We start from the raw sequence: 26,749 nt of genomic DNA on the forward strand, positions 1-26,749 counted from the left end.
TACTGTATCCTGCCACATTACCTAATTTCTCTATAACTTCTAATAGTTTGGGAGTGGATTCTTTTGGGTTTTCCATATAGAGTATCATGTCAGGTGCAAAAAGAGAGACATTTTGACTTCTTTGCTGATTTGGATACCTTTGATCCTTTTTTGTTGCCTGATTGCTGTTGCAAGGACTTCTAGTACTATGTTGAATAGTAGTGGCGAGAGTGGGCATCCTTGTCGTGTTCCTGATCTTAAGGGAAAGGCTTCCAGGTTTCCCCATTGAGAATGATATTTGCTGTAGGCTTTTCATAGATGGCTTTTATGAGCTTGAGAAATGTACCCTCTATTCCTACACTTTGAAGGGTTTTAATCGGGAAGGATGCTGTATTTTGTCAAATGCTTTTTCTGCATCTATTGAGAGGATCATATGGTTCCTGAGACTTTTCTTGTTGATATGATGTATCACGCTGATCGATTTGTGAATGTTGAACCACGCTTGCATCCCAGGCATGAATCCCACTTGGTTATGATGGATAATCCTTTTAATATACTGTTGGATTCTATTAGCCAGGATCTTGTTGAGGATTTTGGCATCCATATTCATCTGGGAAATCAGTCTGTAATTCTCCTTTTTGGTGGGGTCTTTGCCTGGTTTGGGGATCAAGGTAATATTAGCCTCATAGAATGAGTTTGGTAGCTTTCCTTCTGTTTCTATTTTTTGAAATAGCTTTAGGAGAATAGGTATTATTTCTTCTTTGAATGTTTGGTAGAATTCCCCAGGAAAACCGTCTGGGCCTGGTAGCTTTAGGAGAATAGGTATTATTTCTTCTTTGAATGTTTGGTAGAATTCCTCAGGAAAACCATCCGGGTCTGGAGTTTTGTTATTTGGAAGGTTGTTTATCACTGACTCAATCTCTTCATCATTAATTGGCCTGTTTGAGAAATCAGTTTCTTCCTGTTTCAGTGTTGGTAGTTTATAGGTTTCCCGGAAGGCTTCCATCTCTTCCAGATTGCTTAAATTATTGGCATATAGCTGTTGTTAAAAGTTTCTAATAATCTTTCCAATTTCATTGGTGTTGGTCGTGACCTCTCCTTTTTCATTCATAATTTTATTAATTTGGGTCCTTTTCTTTTCTTTTGGGCAAGTCTTGCCAGAGGTCTGTCAATTTTATTTATTCTTTCAAAGAACCAGCTTCTAGTCCTGTTGATCTGCTCTACTGTACTTCTAGTTTCTAATTCATTGATTTCTGCTCTAATCTTGGTCAACTGCTTCCTCGTGAGTGAATTAGGCCTGTCCCTCTGTTGCTGTTCCAGCTTCTTGAGGTGAGAATATCAAAACTGCATTTTAGATTTTTCTGTTCTTTTGAGTGAGGCTTGGATGGCTATGTATTTTCCCCCTTAGGACTGCCTTTGCAGTATCCCATAGGTTTTGGACCATTGTGTTTTCATTCTCGTTGGTCTCCATAAATTGTTTAAATTGATTTTTGATTTCCCTGTTTATCGAGTCATTCCTGAGCAGGATGGTTCTTAGTCTGCAAGTGTAATATATAATTATTTTTGTTCAAAACATAATTTATGGAATGTTTTTAAAAGTGGTTTAGATATTTCCGAAATTTATTTTCTTTTTTTGATATTTTCTCTTAATTAAAAGTTCTATATATGCTTTAATGATGATTTTCTATTAATTTTATATTATTCTCTCAAAATGTTTGTTTTGCTCAAGATACACTGAAATGTTGTGGCTCTCTATCATTTTTGTTCATAACTTAAACTTTCTTTGAATAAGAGAATGTATACCTGACAAAAAATATCTATTTCATTAATACAGATCTCTGCTGGAAAAGTGAAATTAAAATTACTGAAGGAGCAACTTCAAGGTAAACAGTTTATCACTGTGTTATTAGATCCTAAAGATATAACTTTTCTTTTTTATTTGAATTACATAGAAAATTAAAGTGCTAGAATTGTTCGTGCAGTATAAAGATTCTAAACCCCAAGATGATGACTCTGATATGACTTTTGATATTCAAATTCATTTTACTTATTTGCTGGGGAGCAGCTGTATTTCATGTTAAGAAACGTCAATTTAAAATATGAATATAATAATAGCATTTTCAAAAGTGAGGACTTCGATAGTACTGATCTGTAACTTTATTTATATAATCTTTTAACCAGGAAGATAATTGAGCAGTATGAAATTATATATTGAACTTCCACTCTAGGAATCTAAAAGAAATGGCTTTATATTTTAATAAATTATTTCACAATAGCAAAACCCAAAAATCAATTTTGAAGTCACAGTAATTCCAAAAGAAATAAAATTTTTTTAGAGGATAAGTACATTTAATTTAAATGGATAAGATAATTTGGTAGAAAAAGTTCTGGAAATCTATATAACATTTATTAAAGAAGGTTGTTCTCTATGAGCTTCATTTAGTTTGATCTGGGGATGGGACAGAATGCCATAGAGAGTCTATCAGGAGCATAGTTTTTGACATTTCGTAATTTCACTTGTCTAATTCAAGTGAGTTTTTAGACGAATGAGTGTGGGCAGGTATGTGGCCCCTGAGGTCACAGGGGGACCGCAAGGGGGACTGTGGTCTCCATAGGTTACTGGGAAGAGTAGACTTGGCTGCACACCATTCTTACTGAGCAATTAATATTTAAGTTCTCTTTGAGAATTCAGAAATGTGCAGAAGTTCATTACTTTATCAGTCAGAAAACTGAATATGTTTTAATGTGATTGACCTGACATTTTTTTTTTCTTCCAGAGCCAGTGAAACCACCACTTAATTATAAGATGGCCAATCCTTCTGAAAGTGAAAAACCCAAGATAAAAGGGAAGATTTGCGGACAGTGTGAGAACAAAGCTGCTCTGCTGGTATGTGCACTCTAAAGATATTAGAACATCACTTTCACATGGCCTCACTCACCTCTCCCAACTAGACCTGCTCTGGGAGCCAGATACTTTTCCTTCTCTGCCATTGCTAAAGGGGAAGTGTATGTGCCGCCGCATTCAATGCACTGCATCTCACCCTCTCGTTCCAGTTTAAGGATATCACCTACCTCCTCTCCTCACTCTCTTGGATCATGCCTATCAGCACACAAACATGCTGCAGTACTTTCCAAACCAAAATTACAGCAAAAGTCCTTCCATGAGCACCGCATCTCCCTCTGGTCCTTGTTAGTCAAGCTTCTGAAGAGTTGTCTATGCTTGCTCTCTTCATGATTCTCTCTTCCTGTTCTCTCTCTCTCTTTTTTTACTGAGATACAATGTACTTACGATGAAATAGAGAGACCTTAAATGTACAATTAGATGCCTTTTGACAAATCTACACACCCCCATCAATATAATAGAATACGCTGAGAGTTCTCTTGTGCCTTTTACAATTAATTTCCACTACAAAGCCAGCTATTGTTCTCATTTTTAGCACCATACATTTAGTGGTGCCTATTCTTGAACTTTATGTAAATGGTATGAAAGGTATATATTTTTCTGCGTAAGGCTTCTTTTGTTCCACAAGGAGATTCACCCATGTTCTTACATTTATTAGTAGTTTGTTCATTTGGATTAATGAGTAGTACTCCGTTGTATAATATACTACAATTTATTTATTGGCATATTGAATGATGGGTTGTTTCTAGTTTTTTACTGCTGTGTTTAAGGCTGCCAAGGACATTTATTGCAAGTCTTTTTTTTACCCTCAAATAATGTTTTGTTTTGTTTTTTTCCTTAGAAGTTCTGAAATGAAATTGGGGGAAAAAAAAAGAGCCCCAAAATGGGTTCTGACAATTCTCTAGCTTCTCATTGTTGCTGATTTCATGAACTTAAAAAAAAAAAATCATGCCAAAATACACCAGAATTTAAAAGTTACCATTTTAGCCATTTTAAGAGTACAGTTCAGTGGTGTTAAATGCATTCACACGGTTGTGATGCCATTGCCACCCTCCATCTGTAAAACTCTCCCCATCTTACAAAACTGGAACTCTGTACTAATTGAACAATAACTCACATTCCCCCCTCCTGTCAGCCCCTGGCAACCATCATTTTACTTTCCCATTCTACTTTCTGTCTCTATGAATTTGACTATTCTAGGTGCCTCATACAAGTGGAAGCTATGGTATTTGTCCTTTTGTGCCTGGCTTATTTCACTTAATCTCTTTGGGCTTCATCCGTACAGTACCATGTGTCAGAATTTCCTTCCTTTTCAAGGCTGAATAATATTCCATTGCATGTATATTCCACATTTTGTTCATCCATCAGTGGACATTTGGGTTGTTTCCACCTTTTGACTATTGTGAATAATGCTGCATTGAACATGGGTATGAATATCTGTCCAGGTTTCTACTTTCAGTTCTTTTGCATATGTGCCCAGAAGTGGAATTGCTAAATTCCCATTCTCTCTTGAACCCTCTCCATTCAGGACTGGGACTATATCCAGCAACTGCTCCTACCAAGGTCACCAGTGACATCCATATTCTTAAATACAGTGGCCAATTCTCAGTTCTTATCTTAATCTATCAGTATTATTTGATGCAGTATTCCTCTCCTCTTTTGTGACTCTTCACTTGGCTTCCTCTAGGACATGATTCTCTCTTGGTTTCATTTTACTTTGCTAGCTGTCCCTTCTCAGTCTTTGTTGGTTTTCTGTATTCTAGACCCCTGAATGTTGGAGTGCCCCAGGGCTTAGTCCTTAACTCTCTTCCCCAGTCCACCTCCTTACTCTTGATGGGTAATTTCATCTACTCTCTTGGCTTTAAAGACCATCTCTACATGGATGGTTCCCAAATTTACATCTCTTTCTCATCTCCTACCTCTGAAATTTTCCAACTCAGACTGCCTACTCAACACCTCTACTTGGATGTCTAACAGTAATCACTAACTTAACATGTTCAAAATTGAACCTTTAGTATCTCTTCAACATATTTTCTCCCTCGCACAGTCTCCTCAGAATAAGGGTTGATTCAAATGTTCCCTGACCCGGCAGCCTTTTGTAAACGAGCAACAGCTGAGTAGCCCTGAATTTTGTGGAACTGCCCCTGCAACCACATTGCATTTATTACCCTTTAATATATATTTATGTGTTTATTTTCCACCTACCTATGTCAAGTTCATGAGAGTAAGGATTTAGTTTTGTTCACTGTTGTTTTCCCACCACCTGGAATTATGCCTGCAATTTAGTAGGCACTTAGCAATATTTGTTAAATGAATCCATTTTTTTTCTGTAATAAAGACTTCAGATATATCTTCCTTTCAGTTAGTATTAAAAGTACTCCAATATCTGATGTAATTTGAAATATTACACACACTTAAGAAGCAGTTTCCCCCAAAAGAATTTAATGATTATATCTAATATTTGTAGATTACTATAATGATATTTGTTATAGTTTCAGAGAATTTGGCCATCATCATTTCTGATTTGAGATTCTATTACTATCCTTATTTCCATGGCAGTTTTAGCTGGTCTAAGAGAGTTAGAATTCTGTTAAGTCAAATAAGGAGCTAATAGCAATATTAAATATAAAATCCTGGCACTTGGTACAATGCTCTTACTATTACATCATGCTGTTTTTCTTATCTTATTTGATGTAGTGGTGGACAAAAATTTAAGAAATCTTCACAAATTTACCTATCCATAAATGTTTAAAAAATACAAACAATGTTAATATTCCTGAAGTTGGAAGTATGAAAGCTAAAAGGAACTTACTGGCTGAATTGAATTGCTGGGGTCCACCGTCCATCATCTGAACAAAGTATTTATGTAAGAGCTGTCAATATTCCTTGTGAATCCTGTTCTGTGTTGAGCACTGTTTAAAGGCCATGGAATTTGAACAATATGGCATATGTAGGTAGAAAAATCTGACCTGGAAATAAAGGATGTGTTTTTCCAAAGAGAAGGAAAAGCAAGAAGAGGACATCCCAGACAAGATAAATGGCACATGCCTTGTCTGGAAAGCGGACAAGAGTGATGATGTGTGCAGTGATTAAAAGTCTGATTTGCCTTAAAACTGTTCCAAATAGAAGCCAGGATTTAGACCCTACACATTCTTAAACAATTTTGCTTGGATTTTAAGAACGTATGTTGTTTGATTTGAAATGAAAATAATGTCCCATGATATTTGTCATGCATCACAATAAGTTATTTAAAAATTCAAGTTAGGCACATCTAATGAAATAGACTATGGTGCTGGTAAACCTTGAGGTTATCTTGTATTCTCAACGTCCATCATTCTAGATGGTAATGCTTGTTGTGTAGTGAGAGTAAACCTTATTTGTTATGATAGGGCCTTCATCAGAGTAAACTATATATGGGATGTAGGGGGTAAGAGCTTGCATTTTGGAGGTTTGAATCTTAACTTTACCTTTTATTAGCTATGTGACCTTTAGCAAATGGCTCAATTCTTCCGTATTTCTGTTTTCTCATTTGTTACGATGGGGTAATATAGATAACGGTAGTCTATACCTCAGAGTTATTGAGAATAATGGTTAATGCATATGAAATAGTTAGCATTGTGAATGGCACATGAAAGGAGACAGTAAATTGTGTTTTTTGTTGTTGGCACATTTTCATATCTCCTGATGCATTCATGTACATTGATAGTAAAAATAAAACCCCAGACCTCCAAATTTCTTATTTTTAAAAGAAATTCCAATAGCTTTAGGCTGTTTGTACATGGCAAAAGTGAAATGGATCATTAAAAATTACGTATTAATTTGGCAAATGTAGATTTTAATTAAACTCAAAGGGATTCTAAAGGCTTTGCACAACTGATCTAGGCTTGATCAAATTAAAAAGATATTTGCTAAAACTGCACTTGGGTATTCCATCATTGAACAAGCATCTGTGGTGGAATGGAGTCCCTATCTACATTTTTAGTACGTTTCTGCCAGTTATACAAACTGCTTAAAAAGATTCTCAAGTGGTGGTCATTTTAACCCAATTTAAATCCAAATATGCTTGTATAACAAAATATATAAGCTTACTCTGCAATTCAGGCTCTGATCTTCCAGTATACAAGATCTATTTAGCTACTTTCATTAAAAATCTGTTCTTAACAAATACTTGGCTTAGAATTCGATGTTCAAACTGATTTTCAATCTTCTATATTACATTGTAAAGACAGTGCCAAATATGTCTGAGAAATTTATTAATATATTAACGAATACGTTAAATAAAAATATGCAGAATACATTTTGAAATATACCTTAATACAATAGTACCGCTATGAATGTATGTGAAATTATACCTTTAGATTTCATTTTGCACTCAAAAATTATGGATCTAGATAATTTAAAAAAATTTTTTTTATTATATTACGTTACTCCCCATACAGTATATCCCTGGTTTCTGACACAAAGTTCGATGATGCATTAGTTGCGTATAATGCCCACTGCACCATGCAATACGTGCCCTCCTTACTACCCATCACCAGTCTATCCCATTCCCCCACGCCCTCCCCTCTGAAGCCCTCAAGTTTGTTTCCCAGAGTCCATAGTCTCTCATGCTTCATTCCCCCTTCTGATTACCCCCCCTTTCTTTATCCCTTTCTTCCCCTACCGATCTTCCTAGTTCTTATATTCCATAGCTGAGAGAAATCATATGATAGTTGTCTTTCTCTGCTTGACTTATTTCACTGAGCATTATCTCCTCCAGTGCCGTCCATGTTGCAGCAAATGTTGAGAACTCGTTCTTTCTGATAGCTGAGTAATATTCCATTGTATATATGGACCACAGCATCTTAATCCAGTCACCTGTTGAAGGGCATCTCGGTTCCTTCCACGATTAAGCTATTGTGGATAATGCTGCCATGAACATTAGGGTGCATATGGCCCTTCTCTTCACTATGTCTGTATCTTTGGGGTAAATACCCAGTAGTGCAATGGCTGGGTCATAGGGTAGCTCAATTTTTAACTTTTTAAGGGACTCCACACTGTTTTCCAGAGTGGCTGTACCAACTTGAATTCCCACCAACAATGTAGGAGGGATCCCCTTTCTCCACATGCGCTCCAACCATTGTTTCTTGCCTTGTCTATTTTTGCCATTCTAACTGGCATAAGGTGGTATCTCAGTGTGGTTTTGATTTGAATTGCCCTGATGGCTAGTGATTTTGAACATTTTTTTCATGTGTCTGTTAGCCATTTGTATGTCTTCATTGGAAAAGTGTTTGTTCATATCTTCTGCCCATTTTATGATTTATTTGTTTCTCGTGTATTGAGTTTGAGAAGTTCTTTGTAGATCTTGGATACCAGTCTTTTATCTGTGGTGTCCTTTGCAAATATATTCTCCCATTCCGTGGGCTGTCTCTTAGTTTTTTTGACTGTTTCCTTGGCTGTGCAGAAGCTCTTTATCCTGATAAATTCCCATGTGTTCATTTTATCTTTTGTTTCTCTTGCCTTTGGAGATGTGTCATGAAAAAGATTGCTTTGGCCGATGTCATAGAAGTTGTTGCCTATGTTCTCCTCNCGGTTGCTGCCTATGTTGTCCTCCAGGATACTGATGGATTCCTGCCTCACATCGAGGTCTTTCATCCATCAGGAGTTTATTCTTGTGTATGGTGTGAGACACTTGTTAAGTATCATTCTTTTGCATGTAGCTGTCCAATTTTTCCAGCACTATTTTTTGAAGAGACTGTCTTTTTTCCACCGGATGTTTTTTCCTCCTTTGTCAAAGATTAGTTGCCCAAAGACCCGAGGGTCCATTTCTGGGTTCTCTATTCTGTTACATTGGTCTATGTGTCTGTTTTTGTGCCAGTACCATGCTGTCTTTGTGATCACAGCTTTGTAGTACAGCTCGAAATCCGGCATTGTGATGCCCCCAGCTTTGTTTTTCCTTTTCAACAGTTCCTTGGAGATTCGGGGCCTTTTCTGGTTCCATACAAATTTAAGGACTATTTGTTCCAGTTCTTTGAAAAATGTCCTCGGTATTTTGATCGGGATAGCATTGAAAGTGTAGATTGCTCTGGGTAGTATGGACATTTTAACTATGTTAATTCTTCCAATCCATGAGCATGGAATATTTTTCCATCTTTTTATGTCTTCCTCAATATCTTTCAAAAGTGATCTATAGTTTCTAGCATATAGGTCCTTTACGTCTCTGGTTAAGTTAATTCCAAGGTAACGCATGNTTCTCTGGTTAATTCCAAGGTAACGCATGGTATTTGGTGCTATTGTAAATGGGATGCATTCCCTAATTTCTATTTCTTCAGTCTCATTATTTGTGTATAGAAATGCAACTGATTTCTGAGCATTGATTTTGTATCCTGCCTTATTACTGAATTGCTCTATAACTTCTAATAGTTTGGGAGTGGATTCTTTTGGGTTTTCCATATAGAGTATCATGTCATCTGAGAAGAGAGATAGTTTGACTTCTTCTTTGCCAATTTGGATACCTTTGATCCCTTTTTGTTGTCTGATTGCTGTTGCAAGGACTTCTAGTACTATGTTGAATAATAGTGGCGAGAGTGGGCATCCTTGTCGTGTTCCTGATCTTAAGGGAAAGGCTTCCAGCTTTTCCCCATTGAGAATAATGCTTGCAGTAGGCTTTTCATAGATGGCTTTTATGAGATTGAGAAATGTACCCTCTATTCCTACACTCTGAAGGGTTTTAATCAGGAAAGGATGCTGTATTTTGTCAAATGCTTTTTCTGCATCAATTGAGAGGATCATATGGTTCNTATACCATCTATTTCTACACTCTGAAGGGTTTTAACCAGGAAAGGATGCTGTATTTTGTCAAATGCTTTTTCTGCATCATATGATTTCTGAATTTTTGTTTATGGATAAAATCTAAGACACTGATAGATTTGCGAATGTTGTACCACCCCGTTGAACCATGCTTGCATCCCAGGTATGAATCCCACTTGGTCATGATGGATAATCCTTTTAATGTACTGTTGGATTCTATTAGCAAGGATCTTGTTGAGGATTTTGGCATCTATATTCATTAGGGAAATCGGTCTGTAATTCTCCTTTTTGGTGGGGTCTTTGCCTGTTTTGGGGATCAAGGTAATATTGGCCTCATAGAATGAGCTTGGTAGCTTTCCTTCTGTTTCTATTTTTTGAAATAGCTTTAGGAGAATAGGTATTATTTCTTCTTTGAATGTTTGGTAGAATTCCCCAGGAAAACCGTCTGGGCCTGGAGTTTTATTATTTGGAAGGTTGTTTATCACTGACTCAATTTCTTCATAGTTAATTGGCCTATTTAAGAAATCTATTTCTTCCTGTTTCAGTCTTGGTAGTTTATAGGTTTCCAGGAAGGCCTCCATCTCTTCCAGATTGTTTAGTTTTTTGGCATATAGCTGTTGATAAAAGTTTCTAATAATCCTTGCAATTTCAATGGTGCTGGTCGTGACCTCTCCCTTTTCAGTCATAATTTTAATAATCTCAGTCCTTTCTCTTTGTTTTTGGACAAGTTTTGCCAGTGGTCTATCAATTTTATGGATTCTCTCAAAGAACCAGCTTCTAGTCCTGTTGATCTGCTCTACTGTGGTTCTGGTCTCTAATTCATTGATTTCTGCTCTAATCTTGGTCAACTCCTTCCTTGTCAGTGGGTTAGGCCTGTCCCTCTGTTGCTGTTCCAGTTTCTTGAGGTGAGAATATAGAAACTNAGCCTGGAGTTTTGTTATTTGGAAGAGTGTTTATCACTGACTCAATCTCTTCATAATTAATTGACCTCTTAAAAAATCAATTTCTTCCTGTTTCAGTTGGTAGTTTATGGGTTTCCAGGAAGGCCTCCATCTCTTCCAGATTACTTAATTTATTGACATAAAACTGTTGATAAAAGTTTCTAATAATCCTTCCAATTTCATTGGTGCTGGTTGTGACCTCTCCTTTTTCATTCATAATTTTAATAATCTCAGTCCTTTCTCTTTGTTTTTGGACAAGTTTTGCCAGTGGNGATTAATTTGGGTCCTTTCTCTTTTCTTTTGGATAAGTCTTGCCAGAGGTCTCTTAATTTTATTAATTCTCTCAAAGAACCAGTTTTAGTCCTGTTAATCTGCTCTACTGTACTCCTGGTTTCTAATTCATTGATTTCTGCTCTAATCTTGGTCAACTGCTTCCTTGTCAGTGGGTTAGGCCTGTCCCTCTGTTGCTGTTCCAGTTTCTTGAGGTGAGAATATAGNTTTTAAAAACTGCATTTTAGATTTTTCTATTCTTTTGAGTGAGGCTTGGATGCCTATGTATTTCTCCCTTAGGACAGACTTGCGGTATCCCAAAGGTTTTGGACCATTGTGTTTTCAATCTTATTGGTCTCCATAAGTTGTTTACATTGATTTTTGATATCCTGGTTTATCGAATGATTCCTGAGCAGGATGGTTCTTAGTCTCCAAGTGTTTGAGTTTCTTCTAAATTTTTCCTTGTGGTTGAGTTCCAATTTCAGAGCGTTGTGGTCTGAGAATATGCAGGGGATAATTTCAATCTTTTGGTATTGGCTGAGACCTGTTTTGTGTCCCAGAGCATGATCTATTCTTGAGAATGTTCCATGGGCATTTGAATAGAANGTTTGAGTTTCTTCTAAATTTTTCCTTGTGGTTGAGTTCCACTTTCAAAGCGTTGTGGTCTGAGAATACGCAGGGAATAATTTCAATCTTTTGGTATCGGTTAAGACCTGTTTTGTGTGCCAGAACATGGTCTATTCTTGAGAATGTTCCATGGGCATTGGAATAGAATGAGTATTCTTTGGTTCTGGGGTGTAGTGTTTTATATATATCTATGAGGTCCAACTCGTCGAGTATGGCATTCAGCCTTTGTTCCTTTACTGAGTTTTTGCAAGGGTGTTCTGTCTATTTCTGATAGTGGGGTGTTGAGGTCCCCCACTATTAATGTCATTTTATCTATATGTCTGTTTATTCTGGTTAAGAGTTGGCTTGTGTATCTTGCTGCTCCCCTGTTGGGGGCATATATATTTATATTTGTCACATCCACTTGTTGGATACATCCTTTAAGAATAATATAGTGCCCTTCTGTGTCTCTAACTATAGTCTTTAGTTTAAAATCCAATCTATCTGATATGAGAATTGGTACCCCAACTTTCTTTTGAGGTCCATTTGCATGAAAGATGGTATTCCATCCCTTTACTTTCAGTCTGAATGTATCTTTTGGTTCAAAATGTGTCTCTTGTAGACAGCAAATGGATGGGTCATGTCTTTTTATCCAGTCTGCAACCCTGTGGTGTGTTATGGGAGCATTCAGGCCATTTACGTTGAGACTGAGTATTGAGAGATATGATTTTAATGATGCCATGTTGCCAGTAAAGTGTTTGTTTCTATCGATTGTGACTTTCTGTTCTGTATCACTCTTGGGGCATTTTTACTTTTAAAGAACCTCCCTTAATATCTCCTGTAGGGCTGGTTTCGTGGTTACAAATTGGTCAATGACTGGCGATTCTGGAAGGTCTTTATTTCTCCATCAATTCTGAATGACAGCCTTGCTAGATAAAGGATCCTTGGCTGCATGTTTTTCTCTGAAAGAGCTTTAAAAATGCCCCCCCAACCCTTTCTGTCATTCCAGGTCTGTGTAGACAGGTCTGACATAATTCTCATACCTTTGCCTTGGTATGTGAGAAATTTCTCTGCCCTGGCCGCTTTCAATACTGTATCCTTGGATCTAATATTTGCGAATTGCACCGTGACATGACATGGCATAGGTTTGTCTTGTTTGAGCTTGGTAGGGGTCCTCTCTGCCTCTCGGACATGAATGTTTGTTCCCCTTGCTAGATTAGGGAAGTTTTCAGCTATAATTTGTTCAAATATCTCTTCTAGACTTCTGTTTTTCTCCCCCCCCCCCGGGGATGCCGATGATTCTGACATTGATTGTTTCATTGAGTCAGTAATTTCCCATAACCTACATTCTTGAGATTGGATTTTTTTGAGCCCTGATTCTATTTTCGCTTTTTCTTCTACTAACCCATCCTCCAATTCGCTAATACCTTTTTCTGCTTCAGTGACCCTGGCCTTCAGAGCTTCTAGTTTTGACTGCATTTGGCTCATAGAATTTTTAATTTCTGCCAATTCACTCTCATTTCCACCCTTAGAGTTTCTATATTCTCATTAACATTTTCGTTAATACTTTTTTCAAGTCTACACATCATCTTGACCATTGTTGCTCTGAATTCCATTTCTGATAATTTGGTTATATCCATGTCCATTAGTTCTGTGGCAGAGGCCACAGACTCATTGTCTTTCTTTGCTGGGGGGGACTTCTCCTTCTCATCATTCTGATGAGGAGAGGTTGTGCGATTGTCCAGAGCCCAAATTATTGACCGGTACCCAGGCTGTGTGCCCTTATTTTATAGGGATCTTAGGGATGTGGGCTTCTTGATTTTTCAGCCTCCCCTCTGGGGGAGGGGCCTGCTGTGCCGATACTCAGGCAACCCTGTTTGGGTAGAGTCCCCATGTCCCCTGTGAGAGGGGATGGGGATGGGCACGCTGTGTGCTGGTATTTCCAGGCTTTTGTTCTCTGGCGGTTTTCCCTGGCTGTTTGCTGTGCCTTTTCTGAGAGTCAGAGCAGCAGTGGCTGAATGTCAGCCTCTGTCTCAGAACAGAGGGATCGGGGACCATTCTCCACTGATGTTCTGGCCACTTTAACTCTATTTCTGTTGGTGCCGCTCAACCCTGCAGCAGCCCGGGTTGTGAACCCCACACCTGGCATCCCAGCTGTCACTTCCAGGGCTGGTGCATCTCTCTCCTTTGTGTTTCTAATACCGCCAGCCACCAGCCGCCAGCTGCCAGCTGCCGCCGCGCGCTCCTGGAGCTCCTGGTCTCAGTCTGGTTCCAGTGAGCACACCAGAGGTCCGTGAAAAGTCTGGTGGCACACGTTCCCCGGCTCATGATCTCAGTCTGCTGTCTCGCAGGTGACAGTCCGCAAGTCTGCCCGCTCCCCTGTACAGGTGGCTACCACTTCCCGGCACCTGAACGTGGCGCCTTCCTCCCCCTTCCATTTATCTTCCGATATCTGTGCACGTTTTCATGGCTCCTCGCTTCGTACCTCAATACGCAGCGTTGGAGATGCTCATTTGTAGAGATCCAGATGTATCTTCCTGCATCTCAGGCTGATTCCGTGGATGTTCCAGCTGGTCTGGTACCTATCCAACTCGACTCAGGGGACCGGCTTAAAAAGGGGTCCCCTACTCCTCTGCCTTCTTCCTATCCAAGTCCCTAGATAATGTTTTAATCATCATTTCTGTAAGAGACTGTTGTTCTTGAAACATGAGTTGAAAGGATTTTCAGACTAGTTCTGATATTAGGGACAGGGTTTATTTTTCTTTCACTTAAATAAAAAATCCAGTTCTGAATAGCTAATCACATTTGAAAAAAATACATTTGGATTTTGATAAATATCTCCCATGCAGTCATTTGACAAATTGCATTTTATTTTATCGCAGATTTTATCAAGGTTTTTCAATAAATGATTAGTGCTTCGATTAATGGTCAATGTGATTTTTAGTAATTTGGGTCATGGGTGAGAGCTTGAGTTTTGAACCAGACTGTGGGATTAAAATCCTGGCTCCATTAGCTGTGTGACTGGGCATATTCCCAATCATTATATATCTTTGTTACTTCCTCTTCACAATGGAGATACAATAATCATGTTAATCTTAGAGCGTTGTTGCGAGGATCAGTGATGAAACATATGAAGCCTTTAGAACAGTAAGCAAGTGTTTAGTAAATGTGCGGCTGTTGTTACTGTTATGTGATTCTAGCCTTCCTTTTTAGTTTCATTAGTTATATAAAATGTCTTACTCTTTTTACCTTTGGTGGTTGTTGTCTGTGTTGTCCTAATCATTTTATATTTAATAAACCTGACCACATTATTGTAGGCAACTGATATCATATGGAGACTTGTAATACAATTTTTAAAAATTAATGGACTCCTGTTGGATTTTTAATAAGCATTTACTCTACTTTTCTCCACCCTATACATTCTAGTGCCTATTACTTCATGTGTGGTCTGCACACCAGCAGCTGTTTGGACGTTACTGGGAACTTGTTAGAATGCAGGATCTAGGTCCTGTTCTGGACTTCCTGAATCAGTCTTCGCTGTAACAAAATTCCAGGTGATTCCTATGCACAGTGCGGTTTGGGAGGCCTCACCGTATTGCACATTTCAATCAGTCACTCCCCAGTGTAGGGTAGAAGAGCTTGGTCAACCTCTCCCCAGTCTTCCCCAGCTGCTTTCTGTGTAGGATTCCTTGACAGGAGAAGAGAGGAAGGAGAGCCCCAAGAATGGTGGTGGGCATGCGAACTGGAGGGAGAGGAAATGAAAAAGGTTCAAAAGGAATGTGGGCTCTGTGACATAGACTTTCTGACGTCATCTCTCCAGACTCTATGCTTTCTCACTTATTTGTACTACTGGTGTTCCTAACCTAGGCCAAACTCAAGAAAATTAGAGGTCTTAGCCATTTGGGCTGCTTTTTCTCATGTTGTAAAGGGTGTTGAAGTGGCTGTACACCTGGACGTAGTAATTTCACTTGCAGTAAAAATTCCGTTTTTTTTCCTTTTTACTTTCAGTCTTGCTTAGTGCCATTGTAGGTGCAGGTATATCACATCAATTTATACATACGTTTAAAAAACTACATTTTAACACCACAGAGAATTTGAAAGATAAATACATACTTGTCCATAATCATCTCGCCAGTCATAAGAATTGCTGACCTGTTGATGTGGTTCCATCCAGTTGTTTTTCTTATACTTTCTTACCTCTGAGGAATCTTCTAAGAATACTTCTCAAACCATATTTTGAGAATCATCAGTGAATTAGCGCCATTGAAAGAAGTGTGTGGGGATTTTTGGAGACAAATAGTATATGCATTGTGCCATGTAAATCAATAGAGAAAGTTTAAAGAACTCATAAAAATGAAGTAGTTTTGACCCAGAGATAATGCTGCTTAGTTTTTACCAGGTCAAGAAGTTTGGTCTGAGGTTGCTGGGTTTTTTATGATTTATTCAGAATTGTAGATACATATATGCATCAAACACATATATCTAAAAGCTACTTGCAGCCACTGTATTTATTTTGATATGAGAGTAATTAAAGTTTACAAGTTAATTTTTCGGGTCAAATTGTTCCAGTTTCCTTGGGCTTCTCAATTCTGATGACATCTAGGCATGTAAATGGAGAAATAAAGATGAGAACGATGACTTCTTTATGCAAATGTTTTCTCAAAGTCATGTTATTAAAGATTGTGTGATATTTTAATGTCTTTTTAAGGCATGCCTTGAATGTGGAGAAGATTATTGTTTGGGTTGCTTTGCTAAAATTCACCAGAAGGGGGCACTGAAGCTCCATAGAACAACTCATTTACAGGTACGACTTTTTAAAATGCTTTACTTGTAACGTATTTATAAAATGTTTCAACACAAAGACATTTAAAACATGTTTAATTATCTAGAATTTAGGATGATTTATATTAATTTCTAAAATTCTATTTTGTACAGTCTTTACATATATCTTAAAATTATTTTGCTGAGTGCTAATCTGGGTTCTAGTTTGCCATTTAAACTGTGTTTTTAATATAGTTCCTGAGACATTAGCTTGGTTAGAGTTTTTAGATCATGCATTTTATCTGTGAACTTGACATTTAAAAATTAGTATTTTTATCGTGGTTTCAAATGAACATATAGTTTAAGTATTATTTCTATATAGTTTATAAATAGAAATCTCTAATGTTTTCTTTTTCTTTTTTTTTTTAATTAGTCCTTCACTTGCCCTCACCCATTATCATTTAAATAAGTTTGTCTCTCAGGTTTCTACTTTTCCTCCTACATAGTAAAAGCTTTTATTTTTCCTTATATAGTCACTGCTCTGTGAAATGTTCAAACTCAAACTCTGTTAGATGGTTTAAAAATTCTAATACTTAAACAATAAATATGGCTAAATATAGATAGATATTATACTGGTTACATTTAACAGTGCACTGATTTGTCAAAGATTTTGTTCATTGTGTAGCAATTTATTCAACAAATATTTATTGAATACTTTTTAGAAAGCAGGGTCTGTGTTAGGCAGTACCTTACACAGATGAATAACACTAGGACCCTGCCCTTAAGGACCTGAGGATCAAAGCGAGAACCAAGGACCTTGTGTAATGGGCTAAAGATTTTAATATCTTGTAGGCAAATGGAAGGAGATGAACAGATCTATATTTAGAAAGATCACTGGTAGATTTCAATTTTTACATGTTACCTCAACATAAATATTGATAACTCTCAAGGATGCTGATGACCCAAGTCATAATAACCACAAAACATAAAATAGACCTTATTCATATCATTATTTGCCAAAGTTACTTACTTTTGAGCAGCTACTCAATAGTTAGAGCTTCTTGGCAGAAGTGATGAGGGAAAACAAAAAAACCACTACCTGTTATTCTCCTGTCTCAGGAAAGTTTGTATAACTGGACAGTTATAGAAGTGAAAATTAATGCCTGTAAAAGTGAATGTGATTGTTAATATAGAAATAACGTAGAATTTAAAGGCACTCCGCATTAAGGGTAAAGACTCTAAATGCCCCCCTGTGAGCTCATATTAGGTATTTTCCATTCAGTGATTTTTTTCAGCATATTTTCTGAGTTATCACTCAGTGAGTTAGGCACAGGCTAGCTGGTCTGGAAAATACAAAGAAGAATGAGACATGGATCCTTCCTTCAAGATTTATCGAGGTCTGATTCTCTCCTCTCCTCCCTCCCTCCCCATCTCTTTTCCTCTCCTTCGCATCTGTCTTGCTCATACACATCACACACACACATAGACACAATCAATTTCAAAAGACAGACTGTGCTGTGATATGGCTTATTGTTATCCAGAAACAGATATGATATGGGTCAAATCATGCTTACTAAAAGCAATACAACATAGTGTATGCTTTCTAAACATTGTGAGCATTTTTCTATTCCATGTTAATGTCCTTAAAATCGATGTCTTCTATTATCTTAAAAAGAAGAATGTCATCTTTGTAGATGGAATTCTCGTGTAATTCCAAGTGTAGAATTTGATAGGGAAGAGAGACTTAATACTTACTGAATATATACTTTGTATCATACACTGTTGTTATATCCTACCAGCATCACATTTTCTAGCCTCGATTGCAGGAGAGGAAAGTTTGGTAAGCCAGAAATAGTAAAATGGCATTTAAGTTCCTAGTGAATCTCAAGTTGTGGAAGACACATTCATCTCTAAAAGTTAATGGAAGTGAATTTTATAACAGGTGTACAAATCAAAGAACATAGCAAGTGACAATGAATCCTTGAGAGGTCTCTTTAAACACAGGGTTTCCTTTATGTATATATTTTAAAGATAAATACTAATAGAGAACTATGTTTTTTCCGTATTCATGTTAGTCCTCTGTGTTGCCCTCCAGTCTGTGAAGGCAAGAGTTGCTACTTGATGCTGTTTTGAGGATAGTCCTGGGAAGTTCATTGCCTACTGGGGAAATCAAATTAGGAGGCTAATCTTAGAGAAATTATGCCCATGTTGGGAGCTGAGCATGTATTGTTATTCTTTTTATATAACATCATTTCACTTACCCAGATTGCTATGTAGTGGAATACCTTGAAGATTTTTTTCCAAATAAATCAGGTAAATTTGACCATTTATTCATTCAACAAAAATTTAAATTAAAAAAGATTTTTTTTGAACGATTACCCAACATTTGCAGCAACATGGATGGGCCTGGAGGAGATAATGCTAAGTGGGAAATAAGTCAAGCAGAGAAAGACAATTATCATATGGTTTCACTCATTTATGGAACATAAGAAATAGCAGGGAGGGGCGCCTGGGTGGCACAGCGGTTAAGCGTNAAAAAAAAAAAAAAAAAAGAAATAGCAGGGAGATCGGTAGGAGAAGGAAGGGAAGAATGAAGGGGGGGTAAACAGAAGAGGGAATGAACCACAAGAGACTGGACTCTGGGAAACAAACTGAGGGCTTCAGAGGGGAGGGGGGTGGGGGAATGGGTTAGCCCAGTAATGGGCATTAAGGAGGGCAAGTACTGCATGGAGCACTGGGTGTTATACGCAAACAATGAATCATGGAACTTTACATCAAGAACTAAGGATGTACTGTATGGTGACTAACATAACATAATAAAAATTATTATTAAACAAAGTTGTTTTTTTGAAGGAAACTTTCAAAATATATAACATACTCCCTTCCATCTTAGTGAAGAATACAGTGAATACAGTCTCACTATATTTTGATGACTCCTTCCGATTATTGTGCCCACTAACCGCTACAACGGTTAGTAAGAGGTCTCAACTAGCTGATGTAGTCAGTGGAGCTACATCTTCTTCCTAAGAGATTTGCTCTTCTGGTTAATGCTTCATTTTTCTTCTTTACCATGGTCTCACTCGTTTTCTGCCGTCATTTCTTGATTTTAATCAATTGTCGCATTACCTATCTGCCATTTTCTTCTTATTTCTGTTCTCTGATTAGCCCTTTAATTTTTTTTTTTTTTACAGTCATCTTCTTTTTTTCTCCTTGTTTCCACCATTCTCCTTGGTCTTTCCCTATCAGTAAAGGTTCTGATGCTGTTGTTTACTGGCCTGAGGACCATTGGTCAACAGTGAATGGTGTCTATCTGTGTTTAGCCCTCATTAATCAGTCATATGATATTTTTACCTTTCCATGATTTTGGCAACTGTCAAAGCCATAAGATTTTTTTGTTGACTGCTGAATTCATACGAAATCTGAGAAGTTAGAGCAGACATTTGACATCTGACTTTTGAGCGTTACTATATGAAAAAAACCAAGCGTTCTAGGCTAATGGCTACTCTACTTTTATATTATTTAACCTATGTTGACATTTCTGGTAATTTTAAAACATAGCCAAATTTGATTGCTGTAAACTGTTTCAGCCCTCACCCTACAGCCCAGTGAGTCCTTAGAAAGTTCACAGTCAACAGGGACCATTTTGTACTGCATATCTTGTTTTACTTAAGAGATAAAACCTTGAAAAAATTGAAGCCAAACTATTACCATTTCCGTGTTGACTGACATTATAATTTCAAAGGGCCTTTCTTTAGATTTATGAATGATTTATACTTGACAGTGATCCTAACACGTTTGTTTGTTTTTTTTTTAACCTTTCCAATCTCTGTTAAATAGTTAATTATCTGCAAAATAAAGTACAAATTCACGAGGGGAATTACTAAGGATAAATGGGATAGACTGGTGATGGGTAGTAAGGAGGGCACGTACTGCATGCTGCACCAGGTGTTATATGCAACTAATGAATCATCGGAAACCGGGGATGTACTGTATGATGACTAACACAATATAATAAAAAAACATTAAAAAAAATAAAATTAGTTGTGTAACCAGCAAAAAAAAAAAAATCCTATTTCTACATTTAGAATGATTTGCAACACTTTAACGATTGAAATAAAAGTTTTTTTCAGTGAGTAAGCCTCACATTGATGAAAAATAAGATCTTAATCTATCAGGCATTACTATTTCCTTTTACCAACATAAAATCAAACACAAGAGACAAGGTTAATCAGAGATAATAGAAGATAGGGGGGAAGCAAACAAAAGGTATTCCATTATGAAATAGGACACGCACAAAGGGAGGTTGGATTAGGTAAATCATTACTAGAGTCTGTTATGTGTATTCTCTTAATTGGAATGGAGATTTTTCTTTTTCTTATTTTTTTAATGATTTTTTATTATATTATTTTAGTCACCATACAGTACATCCCCGGAATCCGATGTAAAGCTCGATGATTCATTAGTTGCGTATAACACCCAGTGCACCATGCAATACGTGCCCTCCTTACTACCCATCACCAGTCTATCCCATTCCCCCACCCCCCTCCCCTCTAAGGCCCCCAGTTTGTTTCTCATAGTCCATAGTCTCTCATGTTACATTCCCCCTTCTGATTACCCCCCCTTTCTTTATTCCTTTCTTCCCCTACCGATCATCCTAGTTCTTATGTTCCATAGATGAGAGAAATCATATGATAATTGTCTTTCTCTGCTTGACTTATTTCACTTAGCATTATCTCCTCCAGTGCCGTCCATGTTGCAGCAAATGTTGAGAACTCGTTCTTTCTGATATCTGAGTAATATTCCATTGTATATATGGACCACAGCTTCTTAATCCAGTCATCTGTTGAAGGGCATCTCGGCTCTTTCCACGATATAGCTATTGTGGACATTGCTGCTATGAACATTGGGGTGCATATGGCCCTTCTCTTCACTACGTCTCTATCTTTGGGGTAAACACCCCGTAGTGCAATGCCTGGATAATAGGGTAGCTCAATCTTTAACTTTTTAAGGGACCTCCACACTGTTTTCCAGAGTGGCTGTACCAACTTGCAATCCCACCAACAATGTAGGAGGGATCCCAATCTTTAACTTTTTAAGGGACCTCCACACTGTTTTCCAGAGTGGCTGTACCAACTTGCAATCCCACCAACAATGTAGGAGGGATCCCCTTTCTCCACATCCTCTCCAACAATTGCTGTTTCTTGCCTTGTCTATTTTTGCCATTCTAACTGGCATAAGGTGGTATCTCAGTGTGGTTTTGATTTGAATTTCCCTGATGCCTAATGATTTTGAAAATTTTTTCATGTGTTTTGAGAAGTTCTTTGTAGATCTTGGATACCAGTCCTTTATCTGTAGTGTCATTTGCAAATATATTCTCCCATTCCGTAGGATGCATCTTAGTTTTTTTTACTGTTTCCTTGGCTGTGCAGAAGCTTTTTACCTTGATGAAGTCCCATAAATTCATTTTGTCTTTTGTTTCTCTTGCCTTTGGAGATGTGTCATGAAAAAGGTTGCTCTGGATGATGTCGTAGAGGTTGCTGCCTATGTTCTCCTCTAGAATTTTGATGGATTTCTGTCTCACATCGAGGTCTTTCATCCATTTGGAGTTTATCTTTGTGTATGGTGTGAGAGAGTGGTCAAGTTTCATTCTTTTGCATGTAGCTGTCCAATTTTCCCAGCACCATTTATTGAAGAGACTGTCTTTTTTCCACTGGATATTTTTTCCTGCTTTATCAAAGATTAGTTGCCCAAAGAGCCGAGGGTCCATTTCTGGGTTCTCTATTCCGTTCCATTGGTCTATGTGTCTGTTTTTGTGCCAGTACCATGCTGTCTTTGTGATCACAGCTTTGTAGTATAGCTCGAAATGCGGCATTGTGATGCCCCCAGCTTGGTTTGTCCTTTTCAACAGTTCCATGGCAATTCGGGGCCTTTTCTGTTTCCATACAAATTTAAGGACTATTTGTTCCAGTTCTTTGAAAAATGTCCTTGGTATTTTGATCGGGATAGCATTGAAAGTGTAGATTGCTCTGGGTAGCATGGACATTTTAACTATGTTAATTCTTCCGATCCATGAGCATGGAATATTATTCCTTTTTTTTTTTTTTTTGTCTTCCTCAATGTCTTTCAAGAGTGATTTATAGTTTCTAGAATATAGGTCCTTTACGTCTCTGGTTACGTTAATTGCAAGGTAACGTATGGTTTTTGGTGCTATTGTAAATGGGATGGATTCCCTAATTTCTCTTTCTTCAGCCCCGTTATTCGTGTATAGAAATGCAACTGACTTCTGAGCATTGATACTGTATCCTGCCACATTACCTAATTTCTCTATAACTTCTAATAGTTTGGGAGTGGATTCTTTTGGGTTTCCCATATAGAGTATCATGTCATCTGCGAAGAGAGACATTTTGACTTCTTCTCTGCCAATTTGGATACCTTTGATTCCTTTTTGTTTTCTGATTGCTGTTGCAAGGACTTCTAGTACTACGTTGAATAATAGTGGCGAGAGTGGGCATCCTTGTGGTGTTCCTGATCTTAAGGGAAAGGCTTCCAGCTTTTCCCCATTGAGAATAATATTTGCTGTAGGCTTTTCATAGATGGCTTTTATGATCTTGAGAAATGTACCCTCTATTCCTACCCTCTGAAGGGTTTTAATCAGGAAAGGATGCTGTATTTTGTCAAATGCTTTTTCTGCATCAATTGAGAGGATCATATGGTTCCTGAGTCTTTTCTTGTTGATATGATGTATTACACTGATCGATCTGCGAGTGTTGAACCACACTTGCATCTCAGGGATGAATCCCACTTGGCCATGATGGATAAGCCTTTTAATGTACTGTTGGATTCTATAAGCAAGGATCTTGTTGAGGATTTTGGCATCCATATTCATCTGGGAAATCAGTCTGTAATTCTCCTTTTTCGTGGGGTCTTTGCCTGTTTTGGGGATCACGGTAATATTGGCCTCATAGAATGAGTTTGGCAGCTCTCCTTCTGTTTCTATTTTTTGAAATAGCTTTAGGAGAATAGGTATTATTTCTTCTTTGAATGTTTGGTAGAATTCCCCAGGAAAACCGTCCGGGCCTGGAGTTTTATTTTTTGGAAGTTTGTTCATCACTGACTCAATCTCTTCATAATTAATTGGCCTGTTTTAAAAATATATGTATGTACTGACATACCACATTTTTTTTATTCATTATGTGGTAGACATTTAGTTGTTTACAACTTTTGGCTAATATGAATAATGCTGTTATGAACATTTATGTACACGTTTTTTTATGACATCTGTTGTTTTTTCTTTTCTCTTAGCTATATCTCTGTTAGTGAAATTGCTAGGTCATAGCATAACTCTGTCTTTAATTATCTGAGCAACTCCCAGAGGGTGTTCCAAAGTGGCTGCTGTATTTGACACTCCAGTCAACAGAATTTGAAAGTTCTGATTTCTCTGTGTCCTAGCCAACACTTGTTTTTGTCTCGCTATTATTATTATTATTATTATTATTATTATTTGGAATACAGTATAATATTAGTTGCAGGTGTACAATCCAGTAATTCAACACTTCCATACATCACCCTGGGCTCATCACGACAAGGGCACTCCTTAGTCCCTATCACCTATTTCACCCATTCCCCCACCCCTCTCCCCTCTGGTAACTAACCATCAGATTGTTCTCTATAAATACGAGTCTGCTTCTTGCTTTGTCTCTTTTTCTCTTATTTTTTCCCTTTGCTTATTTGTTTTGTTTCTTAAATTCCACTTATGAGTGAAACGATATGATATTTGTCTTTCTCTGACTTATTTCACTTAGCATTATATTTTCTAGTTCAATCCATGTCTTTGCAAATGGCAAGATTTCATTCTCTTTTTCAAGTTTTTATATAAATTCCAGTAAGTTAATTCAGTGTAATATTAGTTTAGGTGTAGAATTTAGTGATTTAACACTTCCATACAACACCCAGTGCTCATCACAACCCCCTTAATCACCCCCTTAATCCCCATCACCTATTACACCCATCTCTCCACCTCCCTCCGTCTGGTAATCATCAGTTTGTTCTCTATAGTTAAGAGTCTGTTTCTGGGTTTTCCTCTCTCTTTTTTTCCCCTTATGTTTGTTTTATTTCTTAAATTCCACATATGATAGATCATATGGTATTTGTCTTTCACTTACTGACTTATTTAACTTAGCATAATACTCTCTAGGTCCACCTATGTTGTTGAAAATGGCAAGATCTTATTCTTTTTATGGCTGAGTAATACTTCATTGTGTGTATATACCACATCTTCTTTATCCATTCAACAGTCAATGGACACTTGGCCTCCTTCAAATCTTGGCTATTGTAAATAACGCTGCTGTAAACACAGGAATGCATGTATCCCTTTGAATTAGTCTTCTTATATTCTGTGGATAAATAGTCAACAGTGAGTGCAATTGCTGGATCATAAGATAGTTATATTTTTTTAATTTTTTTTATTACATTATGTGAGTCACCATACTGTACATCCCTGGTTTCTGATACAAGGTTTGAATATTCATTAGTTGCATGTAACACCCAGTGCACCATGCAATATGTGCCCTCCTTACTACCCATCACCAGTCTATCCCATTCCCCCACCCCCTCCCCTCTGAAGCCCTCAGTTTGTTTCTCAGAGTCCATAGTCTCCCATGCTTCACTCCCCCTTCTGATTACCCCCTTTCTTTATCCCTTTCTTCCCCTACCGATCTTCCTAGTTCTTATGTTCCATAGATGAGAGAAATCATATGATAATTCTGTTTTTCTGCTTGACTTATTTCACTTAGCATTATCTCCTCCAGTGCCGCCATGTTGCAGCAAATGTTGAGAACTCGTTCTTTCTGATATCTGAGTAATATTCCATTGTATATATGGACCACAGCTTCTTAATCAGTCATCTGTTGAAGGTCATCTCGGTTCCTTCCACGATTTAGCTATTGTGGATAATGCTGCTATGAACATTGGGGTGCATATGGCCCTTCTCTTCACTACGTCTGTCTCTTTGCAGTAAATACACAGTAGTGCAATGCCTGGGTCATAGGGTAGCTCAATTTTTTTTTTAAATGCTTTTTTATTGTATTATGTTAGTCACCTTATTGTATTATGTTAGTCACCATACAGTACATCCCTGGATTCCGATGTAAAGTTAGATGCTATATTAGTTGCGTATAACACCAAGTATACCATGCAATATGTGCCCTCCTTACCACCCATCACCAGTCTATCCCATTCCCCCACCCCCGTCCCCTCTGAAGTCCTCAGTTTGTTTCTCATAGTCCATAGTCTCTCATGTTTCATTCCCCCTTCTGATTACCCCCCTTTTCTTTATCCCTTTCTTCCCCTACCGATCATCCTAGTTCTTATGTTCCATAGATGAGAGAAATCATATGATAGTTGTCTTTCTCTGCTTGACTTATTTCACTTAGCATTATCTCCTCCAGTGCCGTCCATGTTGCAGCAAATGTTGAGAATTCGTTCTTTCTGATAGCTGAGTAATATTCCATTGTATATATGGACCACAGCTTCTTAATCCAGTCATCTGTTGAAGAGCATCTTGGCTCCTTCCATGATTTAGCTATTGTGGACATTGCTGCTATGAACATTGGGGTGCATATGGCCCTTCACTACGTCTGTCTCTTTGGGGTAAAGACCCAGTAGTGCAATGGCTGGATCATAGGGTAGCTCAATTTTTAACTTTTTAAGGGACCTCCACACTGTTTTCCAGAGTGGCTGCACCAACCTGCATTCCCACCAACAATGTAGGTGGGATCGCCTTTCTCCACATCCTCTCCAGCAATGGTTGTTTCTTGCCTTGTTGATTTTTGCCATTCTAACTGGCATTAGGTGGTATCTTAGTGTGGTTTTGATTTGAATTTCCCTGATGCCTAATGATTTTGAACATTTTTTCATGTGTCTGTTAGCCATTTGTGTGTCATCATTGTAAAAGTGTCTGTTCATATCTTCTTCACATTTTCTGCTTTATTTGTATCTCGTGTATTGAGTTTGAGAAGTTCTTCGTAGATCAAGGATACCAGTCTTTTATCTGTAGCATCTATTGCAAATATATTCTCCCATTCCGTAGGCTGCATCTTAGTTTTTTTGATTGTTTCCTTGGCTGTGCAGAAGCTTTTTATCTTGACGAAGTCCCACAAGTTCATTTTATCTTTTGTTTCTCTTGCCTTTGGAGATGTGTCATGAAAAAGGTTGCTTTGGCCGATGTTGTAGAGCATCTTGCCTATGTTGTCCTCCATGATTTAATGGATTCCTGTCTCACAACGAGGTCCTTCATCCATTTGGAGTTTATTTTTGTGTATGGTGTGAGAGAGTGGTCAAGTTTCATTCTTTTGCATGTAGCTGTCCAATTTTCCCAGCACCATTTATTGTAGAGACTGTCTTTTTTCCACTGGATATTTTTTCCTGCTTTATCAAAGTTTAGTTGCCCAAAGACCCGAGGGTCCATTTCTGGGTTCTCTATTCTGTTCCATTGGTCTATGTG

At 37.7% G+C, this 26,749-nt stretch overlaps 1 protein-coding gene across 6 annotated transcripts in view; it reads left to right on the forward strand.

Moving 5' to 3' along the window:
- ZBBX (zinc finger B-box domain containing) overlaps positions 1 to 26,749 on the forward strand; it is a 148,370-nt gene that overhangs the window by 75,151 nt on the left and 46,470 nt on the right. For 5 of the 6 annotated variants that reach the window (XM_034663459.1, XM_034663455.1, XM_034663479.1 and 2 more), the window contains 3 exons: positions 1,814 to 1,862; positions 2,757 to 2,866; positions 16,196 to 16,291. In XM_034663459.1, the coding sequence (XP_034519350.1) occupies positions 1,814 to 1,862; positions 2,757 to 2,866; positions 16,196 to 16,291 (255 nt within the window). The remainder of the gene's footprint in view (positions 1 to 1,813; positions 1,863 to 2,756; positions 2,867 to 16,195; positions 16,292 to 26,749) is intronic. The other variant, XM_034663466.1, reaches the window with a different exon arrangement.

This window comes from Ailuropoda melanoleuca, chromosome 1 (genome assembly GCF_002007445.2).
Source record: "Ailuropoda melanoleuca isolate Jingjing chromosome 1, ASM200744v2, whole genome shotgun sequence".
NCBI classification, from domain to species: Eukaryota; Metazoa; Chordata; class Mammalia; order Carnivora; family Ursidae; genus Ailuropoda; species Ailuropoda melanoleuca.